This window comes from Pongo abelii, chromosome 1, assembly GCF_028885655.2.
Source record: "Pongo abelii isolate AG06213 chromosome 1, NHGRI_mPonAbe1-v2.0_pri, whole genome shotgun sequence".
NCBI lineage: Eukaryota > Metazoa > Chordata > Mammalia > Primates > Hominidae > Pongo > Pongo abelii.
Window position 1 is genome coordinate 165,432,220 of NC_071985.2, and position 16,093 is coordinate 165,448,312.

The 16,093-nt window shown below is 44.6% G+C and overlaps 1 protein-coding gene across 1 annotated transcript; it reads right to left on the reverse strand.

Moving 5' to 3' along the window:
• Positions 1–103: 103 nt before the first annotated feature.
• Positions 104–3,307, reverse strand: GADD45A (growth arrest and DNA damage inducible alpha). Its single transcript, XM_002810715.6, has 4 exons — positions 2,905–3,307; positions 2,317–2,418; positions 1,856–2,093; positions 104–779 (listed from the first exon to the last, which is right to left on the reverse strand). Exons 1-4 carry the CDS (start codon positions 2,946–2,948, stop codon positions 666–668), a joined length of 498 nt encoding a protein of 165 aa, XP_002810761.1. The 5' UTR covers positions 2,949–3,307; the 3' UTR covers positions 104–665.
• Between the last annotated feature and the right edge of the window lie 12,786 nt (positions 3,308–16,093).

Sequence of the window (16,093 nt, forward strand, 5' to 3'; positions counted from 1 at the left end):
TTAAATCACCTGCTTTCTGATTATAGACCTGGTATAGAGCAAAGCGTCAGTAAAATGTGTTTAATAAAGTACAAGTTAAAAGAAACAAGAGCACACAATAAGAAATGATGCAATTATTCATACCAGTTTATTGTAGGTATTGTGTTTCAAAAAATTTATAGCATAAATAACTTTTCATGTCATAAAATAACTTAGTAGAATTTATAATAAAACTTTGAGAATTTAATATCTCATCAAAATACAATAAAATATGGTTTTCAAATATGATTAACCCTTTTGGCTTTTCTTTTACTTGAGGGCCTATAAACCAAAAATACCCAAACTATGGCTGCACATTTCAACTTTAACATATTTGGTTTATTTTAATGTAACTCAACCATTCTAAATTAATACATAGTTTTCCTTCCTGCATGGTTCTTTGTAATTTTTGTTCCTTTTGACTTATTTTTCTGTTTCAACACAGCTTCCTTCTTCATTTTCACCTCTTTCCATCTGCAAAGTCATCTATCTCCGGGCCCCCAGAACATGTAGTTGAACTCACTCAGCCCCTTGACATCAGTTTCTGTAATCCTTGCATCAGTGTAGGGAGTAACTGCTTGAGTAACTACAAAGGCATTTCAAAAACTTCAGTGCAATTTGGTTCAGTTATTCTCATTCAGATGCCATCACCGTTCAGGGAGATTAATCACTGGAACCCACTGATCCATGTAGCGACTTTCCCGGCAAAAACAAATAAGTTGACTTAAGGCAGGATCCTTCCATTGAGATGAATGTGGATTCTGGAAACAAATTAATAAAAATAAACTTATTTAAAAAAACGGTATTTTCTAGTAATTATACTTTTGAGGAGAAAACACTTGAACATTCTATATTTTGGCTATGTGACATGGAGACAAATTAGAAGCACAAAAAAATTAAAGTTTCTTCAAGGTAGTTGGGTTCCCTGCAAAAGCGTTAAGGGTAATTACCTATTAAACTACACATTGCAAAGTCTGAACCCATGCAACCCATGCTGAACCACATACATATGTTTGCATATCTGTTCAGTTTTGCTTGAGAGTATCATTCACCGGTTTGCTCTATCAAACTTGTTACCCTGACCTGAGTGAAACAGTTTTGAGAAAGATTTCCATGCTGTGTGCACAATGAGACGAGAGCTGCACAGCAGTTAACTGGAATTGCCATCAACTACACTCCAAGAGACAGAGTAGTACTTTTAAGGAGTAGCAAAATAATCGGACTGTCACTTGGCTAGACCAGTCAAAAAAGAGCAAAATTTAGAAGACAAAAGTAGCACATTTACCCCTGAAAACATAACTTCCCTACCTACCAAAGGTTTTTATCAGGAAAAAAAAAAAAAGACCCATTAAAAAAATGCAAGATTGCAGAGAAAAAAAAATTCCACTCTATCCTCTTAATGTATTTCTAGGGAATTAACAAGGTTTGTCTCCTACACAATTTCTATTTTTAGCTCTGACTGGCAGAGAATGAAGCTGACTCCTTAATGAGGGGTGAGCCAGGAATTCATTTGGCTTTATCTAATCTGCCCTGCTAAAGGAATTAGTCACGGGAGGCAGTGCAGATGTAGGTAGGGAGTAGCTGGGCTGACTGCTGACTCACAGGGATCTCTTCCGCTGCTGGCAGTCCCCAGCATGCTTAGACATGTTCTGTATCACAGAAAATCCTGATGATGAAACTAGTACATCTCGGCTGAAAGTCCAGCCACACTCTAGTCGGGCAAAGGCAGCCACCCTCCTGACCCCCACCTACCACAGATCCACAATCAGGCGACCCAGCCCCGACTCCCGTCCTTCCGGGGCTCTATCCCGCAGGCTGCAGTCCCCCAGTCCCTTACCGTCACCAGCACGCAGTGCAGGTCCGGGGGCTGCTCGGCGCCCTCGCTCGCCGCGGGGCCAGCGTCGGTCTCCAAGAGTAGGAGCTCCGCCAACCGGCCTGGGTTGCTGACGCGCAGGATGTTGATGTCGTTCTCGCAGCAAAACGCCTGGATCAGGGTGAAGTGGATCTGCAGAGCCACATCTCTGTCGTCGTCCTCGTCCGCCGCCAGCAGGCACAACACCACGTTATCGGGATCGCTGGGGGCAGCGGGCGGGGCCAGTGAGCGCAGAAACGCGGGCACCCTCAACCCCTGCCCGGGTCCCCGGGGGTCGCCGCCCGGCCCACTCGCCCCCTCCCCTCCGAGACAGGCAGAAAAGCGACAGGAAGTGGCGCGGCCGGGCGAGGGGCGCCCAGCCAAGGCGACCTCCCGGGCTGGGGAGGGAAGGGGTGCCACGGGGGACGCGCAAGGGCCCCACTTACACGTTGAGCAGCTTGGCCGCTTCGTACACCCCGACAGTGATCGTGCGCTGACTCAGGGCTTTGCTGAGCACTTCCTCCAGGGCATCCCCCACCTTATCCATCCTACACGCGGGCAAGGGCGAGGGGTCCCGTCAGCCCCGGTGCCCTCGGGGCCATCGCCGCCCCCCTCGTCCGGCACCACGCCCCTCCCTCTCGAATGCAAGCACCACCGCGCATCTGGGCTCTCCGAAAACCCGGCGCTACCGCGGCCCCGTCACCCCCCATGACCCCTGCACGCCCAAGGACCGGGCGTCCCGTGAGAAGTCCCGAGAGTGCCCCTGCCACAGGCTGCCAGCCGCGGGAGCCGCACGGGCAGCGACGGCCACTGCTGCCCTTTGCAAAGGCCCCGGCGGGGCTCGTTCGGGTTGGGGGGCACGCTCTTTCAGTCCATGGGAGCTCTACGGAGAGTCCCGAGGGAGCAAGGGCGGGAGTTGCCCTGTGCAAACTTTTCTGCTTCCTCCCCTGCAAGCCTTCCACAGCCCGGCTGCACTGGGGAGCGCGGGGTAGGTAAGAGAAGTTCGGGCCGGAAGAGTCCGCAGGCCGACTCACCTTTCGGTCTTCTGCTCTCCAGCCGAGAATTCCTCCAAAGTCATATTGCAAACTGCAGGTCGCCCAGGGAGAGAGCGCGGCGTGCGGGCTGCTCCTGCCACGGCGAGCGCGCGGGCCCCTGCTTTCTGCACTCACTCACAGGCGCCGCTCCGGGAGCTCAGGCCCCGGCGCTGTCCGGCCGCTCCTCGTCCACCCGGGCTCCTCCTCCTGTGCCAGCCGCCGCAGCTCCGGCCACCCCTCCCGCCTTGCGTGCTCGCTCGCTCCCCGGCCCTCGCCTCGCCACTGGCCGCACAACACTAATTGGGCAGCTGCCTCCCAGCCACTGCCTACCAGCCACTGGAGGACAAAGGGCCCCGCTCTCCGGAATTATCCTGCCAACCCTCAGCCAACCACCTTCCGCCTCATTTGCATGCAGCTTGGCCATTGGGCTATGCAAATCAGCCTGCTCCGGCAATTTGACCCCAGCTCCTGGAGTCAGGTTGAGAGGAGCGGAAAAGGGAGGAGCCACGCGAGAGGCGAGCCGAGGGGGCGGGGGCGGGGGCGGTGCCGAGAGGAGAAGGCCTGTCCCGCGCGCACTCTTATCCGGTTGGCGGGGACCATTGGGAGTGGAGGGCTTCAGCAGAGGCTAGAGGTGGCCTCAGCTTGGGCTGAAGCAGGCTGCCAAGTGTTTTTCTATAATAGTTGCGACACTTTTTTCTTATTATCCTTTCATGTCTTTTGTTTTAAGGGGTGGCTATTAAAATCTATTTCCAGGGTTAATGCACTGACGTCTAGTAATTATTAGTAAGCAGGTTACATTAAAAAAGTGTCTCCAGACCTCCGGGGCAAAGTTTACCTCAGAAGTGTTGTTTATCTAAGTCTAGGCGAAGCTGCTTATTAGCAGTAGTATTATTTCGGTGCCCTGATGGCTGGTTTGATTTATTTTTGGAAAGCTGCTAGGGTTGGAAGCTCAAAAAAGAAAAACCAACCCGTTTGTATTCACGGATGGCGGGGAACCAAGTTAGAATCTTTTCCACAGAAAGCAGAACGATTTCCCACCTGCCCAGTGTAACTGGGAAATCGTGAGCTGGTCTGCGTGGGGAGCTGGTGACCACATGTGGGAATCCCTGGCAACCCAGATTCTCCTTTCTCAAAGAGCCTTGCCCAAACAAGGATCCTTCTGGACGCCCACCAGCTGAGAGACAACCATCTGACACCCACACAGCCCACAAATTCAAAATGTTCTCGATATGCCCTAAGCTTCCTTTCCTAACATATGTATGTCGTTACCTTCCACAGAGAGCCTCCTATGATCTCCCGGTGAATTATTGATGTTAGATGCTGAATCATGAAGCTGTAACTATAGGAAGTTTTTAGTCATATGCTAAAATTTCACCTTTGAGATAATGGCAAATTGTAGGTGGAAAGCAGACCTTTAAAACTGCAAATGGTAGTTACACATTTTTGAAAAACAAACTTTAATATATAGACTCTCACTGAGTAGTTCAAAAGTCTCTTCCTTTGTTTTATGGTTTATGCAATAAAAGCAAAAACATTTCTTAAACCTACTGAAGTCATCAAAAGTGGTGAAAATGGCTCCCACATGCTTGCATTCAAAACAGTGCTTGCATTATTAAGGTTGCTGTACAGCCAAAGGTCACAGAAGTAATTTTTGCAAAGGTACCTGGAAATTTTGCACCCTTATGTTTTTATCACTCTAGACAAAATATTCTCCAGCTCTCTTGATCTTAATTTGGTGGAAAAGAAATGTGATAGGTTTTCTGTTTCATTTATTTGAGTTATCATTTTGCACTCATTTTTCAACTGTGTTGTCAGCCATGGACAACCTTCGAGTAAAGAAATGGTCATGGTCAGTGCATAATTCACCCAAGCATGATTATGTATCTCGTATCTATGCCTTAAATCTTAACATTTGATGTCTTTCTTAAAGAATTCCTCAACATTGAAATTTAGGTAGGTTACCGAAGTATTTTCAGTTTTGCAGACAAAACCTGAATTACACAATCTAGCCTGAGTCATCATTTGGCTATTGTTAATATGTTCCATGGAACTCCAAGGTTCTATCCACTAGGCATTTCTTAGAGGTTCTTGGGAAGAAAATATGATCACAGCAAGCTGACAAAGAATTAGGGAATCATGTGAGTTTCTTGACAGCAAGGACTTCATCAGTTTGGTGTCCTCAGCTCCTAGTACAATACCTGCATTTAGTGGAAGCACAGTCAAGGTTTATTGAGTTGAATAGAATTTGAGAGTTAAATAAGATATCAGAATCCTGCAGTCCTGTGCATTGCATGAATTCTAACATATTGCACATTTAACGTTAGTTCAAAAACACTTTTGCCTGTCTTCTTCTATACCAAGAACTGTACAATTCCTGGTCCTTTGCCTTTAAAGAGCTTAGGCTCTTATTGGTATGTCCACGCTTGAACTGGATTTTGGGACAAAATAGTATGCACTGTCATCAGCTAGCTATGCTGAAAGTCCCGTGACTTCAGTCATCTGAATGGAGGCTGTAGGACAGTAGAACCGGTGTATTGTTTACACCAATTCAAATGAACCACAGTCCTAAAGTGCCCCACCCAAGTCAACCATATCCAGTAAAAATGTGATATCAAATGGTTACTTCTTATTATAGGCTTAGTCCTCCACTCAAAAATTATACTGCATGCTATATTTGACTTCATCAGAAAGTTATTTGCCCAAGTATTTTGGGGATTTTCTCTGAGATAAGCTTGGGCTTCCAGTATGCAAAAATATTCATTTGTCATACTTTCTGACTCAGATATGTTACATCATTTTGCCTGATTGCTGAGTATACCTAGAATGTTTTCTCAGTGATTATCTTCAAAGTTGGGCCTCATGGCTGGAAGTAAAAACTGCATTTAGCTACACAGTTAGATTGTAGTTATACATTAGAATGGACATAGATGATTTATCATAACTGTTTATTAGTCCTGGAGGACATTGGTAGTCAATGGTAAATCAGAGAAATTTTCCTATATCAATATTTTATATATATATATATATATTTCTTTATAATCAGTGTGATAACTCCAATATGTGATGTCATTTTAAAAACCACTACAGGTAACTCTGAGAACTGCAAGTACACAGGAGTAGAATGCTCTTGTAGTAATGTTTGTAAAGATGCTAAATGATTATATTTGGAAATCATATGGCAATATATACTCAAGAATTGTTCAATTATTTTAGCACTGCTACCTGCTTTGCATATTAAAGATCTTTTTGATATTTTAGTCATGCTTATCCTACATACATTCCTACTACTGGTTCCATAATGCAGAATTATTCTTTCTTTCTTTCAAAAAACAATCAATGCTTTAACATCTGAAAGAAATATAATGCTTGTTATTTCAGTATTAGACAGATCATTGTCCACATTAAAGGAAAAGGTCAGTTCGACTATGACGGATGTATTTTCCACCTACCTAGAATTGTATTGTATTATTTTTTCTTGTTAAAAATCATAAGGTTCCTGGTCAGGTGCAGTAGCTCACGCCTGTAATCCAAGCACTTTGAGAGGCTGAGGAGGTCGGATCACCTGAGGTCAGGAGTTCAAAACCAGCCTGGCCAACATGGTAAAATCCCACCTCTACTAAAAATACAAAAATTAGTTGGGGCCGGGTGTGGTGGCTCACACCTGTAATCCCAGCACTTTGGGAGGCTAAGGCGGGTGGATCACCTGAGGTCAGGAGTTTGAGACTAGCCTGGCTAAGGAGTTTGAGACCAGCCTGGCTAACATGGTGAAACCCCAGCTCTACTAAAAATACAAAAATTAGCCAGGCATGGTGGCAGGCACCTACAATCTTAGCTACTCGGGAGGCTGAGGCAGGAGAATCACTTGCATCTGGAGGTGGAGTTTGCAGTGAGCTGAGATGGAGCCATTGCACTCCAGCCTGGGTGACAAGATTGAAACTCTGTCTCAAAAAAAAAAAACAAAAAAACTAGTATAATATTCTTAATGCCATCTTTTTTCTGTGTTCAGTAAATCCTTATCCTGTGGAAATTCTCTTCAGCTATTAAGAATCACGGTAGTAATCAGAGTGTTGATTTGAGCTTTGGGCTGGCCACCTTGTGCTGCCACCAGCTGCTCACATTTCACCAGCCAAGCAAGGCCCAGCCAGTGGAGAAGTCAGATGAAGAGACTAACTAGAACATTCTTCAAGATCAGCACCCCCTAACCCTCCACCTCTCTGTCGGTAAGTGTGTATCAGAAGGCTTCTATCACGGGAGGAATGTTCTGAGAGTCTCTGCTTTGTAGCCTAATCACTGGTGAGGGAAGTAGGTGGTCTGAGTTGGTGACTGGCCACTGGTAGGTTGTTTTTGCACCTTGAACAGATTTGTGAGTTTGCTTTTTGTTTTCTTTTTTGAGACAGGGTCATCCTCTGTCATCCAGACTAGAGTGCAGTGGCACTGTCATAGCTCACTGCAGCCTTGAACTCCCGGGCTCAAGCGATCTTCCTACCTCAGCCTCCCGAGTACCTGGGACTATAGGCACATGCCATCACACCAGCCTAATTTTAAAATTTTTCAAAGAGACGGGGTCTTGCTTTGTTGCCCAGGCTGGTCTCAAACTCCTGGGCTTAAGCAATCCTCCCACCTTGGCCTCACAAAGTGCCGGGATTACAGGTGTGAGCCACTGCGCCCAGCCAATTTGTGAGTTTTCTCTCTCTGAAATAAAAGGACAATTCTATTCACCTGTCAACTTCATTGCAAAGTTTTCTTCTTCCTAACTTCTTAACAGCTCATGCTTATACCTCTTCTCTGTACTCACTCTCTTCGTGACCTCATCTGGTCTCATGGCCTTAATTATTTATATGCTGATGACTCCCAAATATATTTCAAACCTGGTCAGTCATCTCTTCTGAACCTCAGCGCTTATTCATCATATCTGCATCAATATATAGTAAGCATCTTAAACTTAAAATGAGAATTGTCGCTCTCCTGATTGTCTGGCCAAATCTGTGCCTACAATACGTCAATGGCAACTCCATTCTTCCCACTGTTCAGCCCCCCAAACCTTGGTGTCATTCTTGATTCCTTTTTCTCACAACCACATCCAGTCCATCAGTAAATCCTATAGGCTCCACTTCAAAATGTAAAATAATTCAACCATTTCTCATTACCACTACCACCAGCATCATCTCCCACCTGGAAGAATGTAACAACTGGTCTCCCTCTGCTTTTGCCCTTCCTCCCTTCACCTCCAGCAGCCAAAGTGATCCTGTAAATAGTAAGTCAGATCCCAGTCAATTCCTTAACCCAAAGTTATCAATGGCTTTTCTTTTTACTCAGAGAAAAACCCCAAGTCCTTACTATGGCTTAAAATACCATATAAAATCTGTGCCCATGATGAAAATGTCCTAATATCGATAGCGGTAACAATTGTACAAGTCAGTTAGTTAATATAGTAAAACCCATTGAATAAAATACTTAGGGTGTGTACAGAATGTGAATTGTATCAATAAAGCTGTTATAAAAATCTGATCCCTACAGCAATCTTATCTTATACTGTTCCCCCCATGCTCATTTCTCTCTAGCCATATTGGACTTCCTTTTGCCTCAGGGCCTTTGTACTGACTGCAAGCTTGGAATGTTTTTTCTCCTGATACTGAGAGGTGACAGCGTGCTGGCAGTCCTCAGAGCCCTCGCTTGCTCTCGGTGCCTCCTCTGCCTGGGCTACCACTTTGGCGGCACTTGAGGAGCCCTTCAGCCCACCGCTGCACTGTGGGAGCCCCTTTCTGGGCTGGCCAAGGCCGGAGCCCACTCCCTCAGCTTGCAAGGAGGTGTGGAGGGAGAGGCGCGAGCAGGAACCGGGGTTGCGTGCGGCGCTTGCGGGCCAGCTGGAGTTCCGGGTGGTCGTGAGCTTGGCGGGCCCTGCACTCAGAGCAGCCGGCCGGCCCGGCCGCCCCGGGCAATGAGGGACTTAGCACCCGGGCCAGCGGCTGCGGAGGGTGTACTGGGTCCCTCAGCAGTGCCAGCCCACCGGCGCTGCGCTCGATTTCTCGCCGGGCCTTAGCTGCCTTCCCGCGGGGCAGGCCTCGGGACTGCAGCGCGCCATGCCTGAGCCTTCCCCCGCCTCCGTGGGTTCCTGTGCAGCCCGAGCCTCCCCTGAGCACCGCCCCCTGCTCCACGGCGCCCAGTCCCATCAACCACCCAAGGGCTGAGGAGTGCGAGTGCACCGCGCCGGACTGGCAGGCAGCTCCACCTGCAGCCCCGGTGCGGGATCCACTAGGTGAAGCCAGCTGGGCTCCTGAGTCTGGTGAGGACATGGAGAACCTTTATGTCTAGCTCAGGGATTGTAAACACACCAATCGGCACTCTGTATCTAGCTCAAGGTTTGTGAACACACCAATCAGCACCTTGTGTTTAGCTCAAGGTTTGTGAGTGCACCAATCGACACTCTGTATCTAGCTGCTCTGGTGGGGCCTTGGAGACCCTTTATGTCTAGCTCAGGGATTGTAAACACACCAATTGGCACTCTGTGTAGCTCAAGGTTTGTAAACACACCAATCAGCACCCTGTGTTTAGCTCAAGGTTTGTGAGTGCACCAATTGACACTCTGTATCTAGCTGCTCTGGTGGGGCCTTGGAGAACCTTTATGTCTAGCTCAGGGATTGTAAACACACCAATTGGCACTCTGTATCTAGCTGAAGGATTGTAAACACACCAATCGGCACTCTGTATCTAGCTCAAGGTTTTAAACACACCAATCAGCACCCTGTGTTTAGCTCAAAGTTTGTGAGTGCACCAATCGACACTCTATCTAGCTGCTCTGGTGGGGCCTTGGAGAACCTTTATGTCTAGCTCAGGGATTGTAAACACACCAATGGGCACTCTGTATCTAGCTCGAGGATTGTAAACACACCAATCAGCACCCTGTGTTTAGCTCAAGGTTTGTGAATGCACCAATCGACACTCTGTATCTAGCTGCTCTGGTGGGGCCTTGGAGAACCTGTGTGTTGAAACTCTGTATCTAACTAATCTGATGGGGATCTACAGAACATTTGTATCTAGCTCAGGGATTGTAAATGCACCAATCAGTGCCCTGTCAAAACAGGCCACTCGGCTCTACCAATCAGCAGGATGTGGGTGGGGCCAGATAAGACAATAAAAGCAGGCTGCCTGAGCCAGCATTGGCAACCGGCTGGGGTCACCTTCCACAGTGTGGAAGCTTTGTTCTTTTGCTCTTTGCAATAAATCTTGCTACTGCTCACTCTTTGGGTCCACGCTGCTTTTATGAGCTGTGGCACTCACTGCGAAGATCTGCAGCTTCACTCCTGAACCCAGCGAGACCACGAGCCCACTGGGAGGAATGAACAACTCCAGACGCACTGCCTTAAGAGCTGTAACGCTCACCGCGAAGGTCTGCAGCTTCACTCCTGAGCCAGCGAGACTACGAACCTACCAGAAGGAAGAAACTCCAAACACATCCGAACATCAGAAGGAACAAACTCCAGACGCGCCACCTTAAGAGCTGTAACACTCACCTCAAGGGTCCGCGGCTTCATTCTTGAAGTCAGTGAGACCAAGAACCCACCAATTCCGGACACAATACCACATTGCTCATTGCCTTCCAGCCCCCTTCCTAATGAGCCATACCCTGCTCACTCTAGTTGAGTTGCAATACCTCTACTCCCTGGCACTACTAATCTCTTAAATCCTGTTTTTTTAAAAGATCATGTCACAATCACCTTCAAACATATATATTTTACCTATATATATTGTTTGTTATCTGACTCTCCTCCTGCCCACTCCACTATCCAAAAATATAGGGTAGAATTTTGTTTTGTTCACTGATTGGTCCCTAAGTCACTAGAACAGTGCCTTATGCAGAGTGGACCTTTAATAAATATTTGGTGTTTTTTGTTTTTGTTTTTGTTTTTGTTTTTTTTGAGATGGAGTCTCGCTCTGTCGCCCAGGCTGGAGTCCAGTGGCGCGATCTTGGCTCACTGCAAGCTCCGCCGCCTCCCAGGTTCACGCCATTCTCCTGCCTCAGCCTCCTGAGTAGCTGGGACTACAGGCGGCTGCCACCATGCCTGGCTAATTTTTTTTGTATTTTTAGTAGAGATGGGGTTTCACCATGTTAGCCAGGATGGTCTCGATCTCCTGACCTCATGATCCACCAATAAATATTTGTTAAATCAGATATTATTGAATAAGGTACACAAATTTTAATATATAATTGATGAATTAGAACATAAGAGTTATACACTTTGTTGTCTTTTTTGTATATTAGAAAGGAAGATGTCTTGATCAAATACTGTTCTGCTGCTTGTATTTTTTTTTTTCAGTCCAAGACATCAGAAAACTGCTTGTATTGTTTTAGTTACAGAGGATTGTGCACCCTTATCTGCATTCATATTATTCTCATAGTCCCTCCACCCCCATCCAACTGTTTTTCTTATAATTTTTTCAGGGGTTATAAACTGGCCCATTTTGTAAGCTAAGGATTTTGACCTGTACTGTATACACATATAAAACCCAATAGATTAAAAGGTGCTTAATTGCCAAGCTTCAAGTCTTATTCTTTCAATGTAGCATAAAGAGATTATAATGATGAGGAAAACAACTCTGAAAGGTTTTATGAAGGTGAGTTTTGAAGTGGGAGATTTAAAAGCAAAGATGGGTTATGTTGCAGAAGCAACATACAAGAAACACAATTGGAGATGAAATTAAGGAAATAAAGTAGTATTTAGGAGGCTGAGAACGAAAGAAAAAGAAATAAAAGAGAATAAGAGCATTCTTTACTACTATTTGAACTTCTACTTCTCTCTCTGGCCTTAGTGCTTGTAAGCATTTAATCCTGATTAACTGGAAATTTCTGCCAATAAAACTTATTCTTTGAAATAGCTTATAAGTTTTTTTTGTTCTTTGAATAATATGCATTCTTTTATTTTGGTTTGGTCCTCATGTACTTTGGCAATAAAATGTCAGTCTCAAAGTCTGGAAGATATTATATATTAAAACAAGATCATTTAGGATCAAGCTCTGTAAGACTGTGATGTTTTGAAGAGGGTCTGGGGACATGGTCTTTTGGAGTGCTCATTTCTGTATAGCTGGTCTTAGATGTGGACCACAGCCATGTTTGTGTGACAGTAGTCTTTCTGCCTCCCATGTGACTTTGTATGTAAAAGTCCAAAGTAGCCTCATTTTCAGTAACTAAAGAATGCATTGAATAGTCTGCTATCTGGCTATCCATTACGAACACTTTACTTCTGTGCTTTGTGGACCATATCAGTTTGTGGCAAAGTGATGGATTGTGTTTAACATTCTATTGTTGACCTGTAAGGATTTTTGCCATATGTTCCAGCTCATTCCCTTAAGATATAGGAGGGGGCAATCTTATTAGTATCATTGTCCACTAAGCAGAAATGTGTCAGAGATTTTGCTTTCTCAGCTGGAGACTCCCTCTTGGCAAGCCGTCCTCCCTATTTTAGGAAAGCATCGCCATCAAATACAAGAAGGCCAGTTTATAAGCTTATTTGTTTATATTGTATATCTGTTCTGTATTTGTGGAAGTTTTGAAATGATGCTGTAAAATTAAGAACTATGTGGCTACTTTGCAGACATAGTAACAATAATAAATCGAATTTGATGTCCCTCCAAGAATGTGGCTTGAATGATATAATCTTTAGCAGGTTGTTTACCCTCGCCATTCCTCAGTTTCCTCATTTGACAAATATTTGTGAACTCTTTTTAATTTTGAAAAGAACTCCCTGTCCCCAAAATCCACAGTAGGCATAATCCCCACATATAGATAGATAAAAGTGGAAGGGTTGTGGCTGCAGTAGCCGGATGGCAGTGGGGGTGAAGGGCAAGGATTGGCAAGTTCAGGCTCCCCCTCACTCCCCTCCTGCAATACACCCCATAGCCTCTGAGCCATGCATATTGGTCACAATGGGAAATGTCTTGTTCCCTAAGGCCCTTCCAGCTCTAACATTTTTTACTTAATAATTTTATTATTCTATAATTACTCTATATTTTTCGCAGTCACTGAAAAACCTCAAATACTTTACCTTACCACAAAAAAAGTTATTTTTCTGGGGCTTAAAATTCAATCACCAGATAATGTATCTAAAGAATTTAAAAAACATTCATGTTCCTCTGCTTTGATATCAATTTTCAAACATTTCAATCTGTTTCCATAGGTCAGTTGAAGTTACGTTACAATTTGCCTTATTAACCTTAATTTATTGTCTGGTTACCAAATGCTATGGAGTATGATTTGGCACTGCGTCTTAATAAACAGGTCACACCTGGGAGCTAGCGAGACCTCTCCCATCTGAGAAGAAGGAGCTACAACAGATGGTAAAACGACTGAAAACCAGGTGGGGTCATTGTTTAATGACCATCTGAATTAAGTTTGGTTAATTTGGCGTGTCCCTAATTATCCCTAGCAACTGGACCCTCTACTCCATTTTATAAGTTTGGATTTATATCTTTTATGTAAACTATCAAAACAAGTCCATCTGTGATCCTGAAGCTGTATTTGCCTTAAATCTAACCACAGTGGAAATCCTAATTTATTTGGTTCTAGCTATGAGGAGTCCTTAAACACTGGGTTTTTACAGTGCTCTGCAATTTACTTTTTCTCAGGTTGTCACCTATGATGTGAGCATTTCCCTTCATTCTTCTCCAAGTTTAATGAAAAGACACTTAGCATAATTTCCAAAACTCAGACATGTCAAAACTTCAACCTATGTGCATCCCTTTAGAAGATTTTCTCATGAAATCCATGTGCAGCAGTGAGTTGGCTTCCAGAGATGTTTAGAAAATTCAGAAGTTATGCTGTCCTCAACACTATAATAGATTCAAGGCCTGCCAGCTCCTTTAAAGACACTTCCTCCCCTACCCCCACCAGACCTTATTTTTGTTTGTTATTTGTTTTTGTTTATTTGTTTTAGGCAGGGTCTCCCTCTGTCACTCAGGCTGGAGTGCAGTGGTGCAATCTCGGTTCACTGCAGCCTCCAACTCCCAGGCTCAAGTGATCCTCCCCTAGACTTTATTTATTGATAAGAATATTAATTTGTGCTGGGATGGTGGCTTGCGACTATAATCCCAGCTACTCAGGGGGCTGAGAAGGGAGGATCACTTGAGACCATGACATCATGTAAACCAGGAGTCCAAGACCAGTCTGGGCAACACAGTGAGACGTCCATCTCTAAAAAAATTAAAATAAATGTTTAAAATATAAAAAGAAGAAAAAATACTAATTTACTAAATGCTTATCATGCTTAGCACTATGGTAAATTTTTATTTACATGATGTCACTAAGCCTTCACAACAATCTATGAGATAGATACTATTATCTTCATTTTATTGCTAAGTAAGCTGTAGCCTACTGGAGAGGTTAAACTAGTTACTAACTCAAAAGACCCCTAGCGAAATGGCCAGGGCAAGATGCAAATGCACATCTGTGGGACTGCAAATCTCACATTCTTAACCACATATTATGCTCCTCTAGAACAGCTGTGGTTCACGTGGCATCAGAGTGTAGTGTTCAGAATGCAGACTCTGGAATCAGGCTTGGGCAAGCCACCTACGCTCTTTTGCCTCTTTTCTGACAAACGCTGTCTCTTAAACTTATTATGAAAATCAAATGAGACAAAATACGCACAGCACTTAGAGTACACTGCATGTAGCAGGACACCATGAATATTAATTAGATGGCACCCATTTTCCAACGTCCTTTCTAATTTTCTTTGTTCTTAATTCCTTCACCTAAGTAAAATACTGTATTTATTTCCATTTTCTCTAACATTTGAGGCATCATTGCTAATGGCAAAAGTACTGACTGGACTTCCTGGTTCTTACCTACTGCTGTGAAAATTCCCCTGAATTTTGATGCAAGCCACAGGTAGATCCAATATACATGTTCCCTTTCTAACTACAGATGAACCAAGGTTCCCCCATCAGGGCATTTTAGATCTTTAGGCTGTTTTTTGTTTTTGTTCTTGTTTTTTGTTTCCATGTTTGTTTGAGATAGGGTCTTGCTCTGTCGCCCAGGCTGGAGTGCAGTGGCGTGAACTCGGCTCACTGCAACCTCGGTTCACTGCAACCTCTGCCTTCCGGGCTCAAGTGATTCTCATGCCTCAGCCTCCAGAGTAGCTGAGACTACAGGCCTGTGCCACCATGCCTGGCTAATTTTTGTATTTTTAGTAGAGATGCTGTTTCACCATGTTGACCAGGCTGGTCTTGAATTCCTGGCCTCAAGTAATCCACCCATCTCAGCCTCCCAAAGTGCTAGGATTACAGGTGCGAGCCACCACAACCAGCCTTTTTAGGCAGTTTTGATAACGTGAATCATGTGTTTCTGTGCATGCTAAGGAACAGGCTTGATGTTATTCAAACACTTCTCGTGTGTGTGTTTTTTAATACAGAACAATGAGTTTCTCAAGCTCACTGTAAAATACTCTTATGTTTTCTTTTATCCTCTGAGAGCTTCCTGTATTTGTGAGCTCCTTTCAAATCAGCAACTGCAGCCTCGACATCTGGATCCTCCCTGGTGTGGGGAACATAAATTAACTGGTAGCGCCCTGTAAATGTTATGGGCAGGAGGAGTTCAGGGAGTGCACAGAGGCAGGCCAGGGTGCTTTCAGTATGTAGCAGCTGGTCCCGATGTAGTGCCTCAGAACTGGGTTTAGCTGACGTCAGATAACACTGATGTGCACCAGATTGACTTGTAGTACCAGGAAAGCTGACCCCTCCCACTTCCCCTACTGCCCCTGTGCTTGCCAGAATGCTGGAGACCATTACGAACTCACAGTTGTCATTTGATCTCCATCTGGCTGCTGTCACTAAAGCTGCCTTTTATCATTTGCCAAAAAGTGTAAAGCAAAAGACATTTCCCTTTCTCACAAATCCTTGCTTCTAGTCCTTGCTCTTCTCATTTTCTGGGTAGTTCCAAGTAATTCTCCTTCTGTCTGAGTCTATGTAGCACCATCAGGAAACCAGCAAAGGACTCACTAGAATATTTACCCATATGCCATCTTCTTGGTGAACTAGATTTAGCAATGGATTTTTTAGGAAGTGTTAGAGGTGGGCTGTGGCTTTGCTGACTTCAAATATTATGTCTTAAGTTTGATGTGGTTTGAACTGCTGATATAAATGTGAGATTTGTGTGTATGAGCTCATATTGTGGTAAATTTTATGAGGATGTAGATCA

Coding starts and splice junctions, on each gene's coding strand:
- GADD45A (XM_002810715.6), bottom strand. CDS start 2,948: ATGACTTTGGAGGAATTCTCGGCTGGAGAGCAGAAGACCGAAAG. Junction 2,419..2,904: donor GGAGAGCAGAAGACCGAAAG/GTGAGTCGGCCT, acceptor GCCCGCGTGTAG/GATGGATAAGGTGGGGGATG. Junction 2,094..2,316: donor GCGGCCAAGCTGCTCAACGT/GTAAGTGGGGCC, acceptor CGCTGCCCCCAG/CGATCCCGATAACGTGGTGT.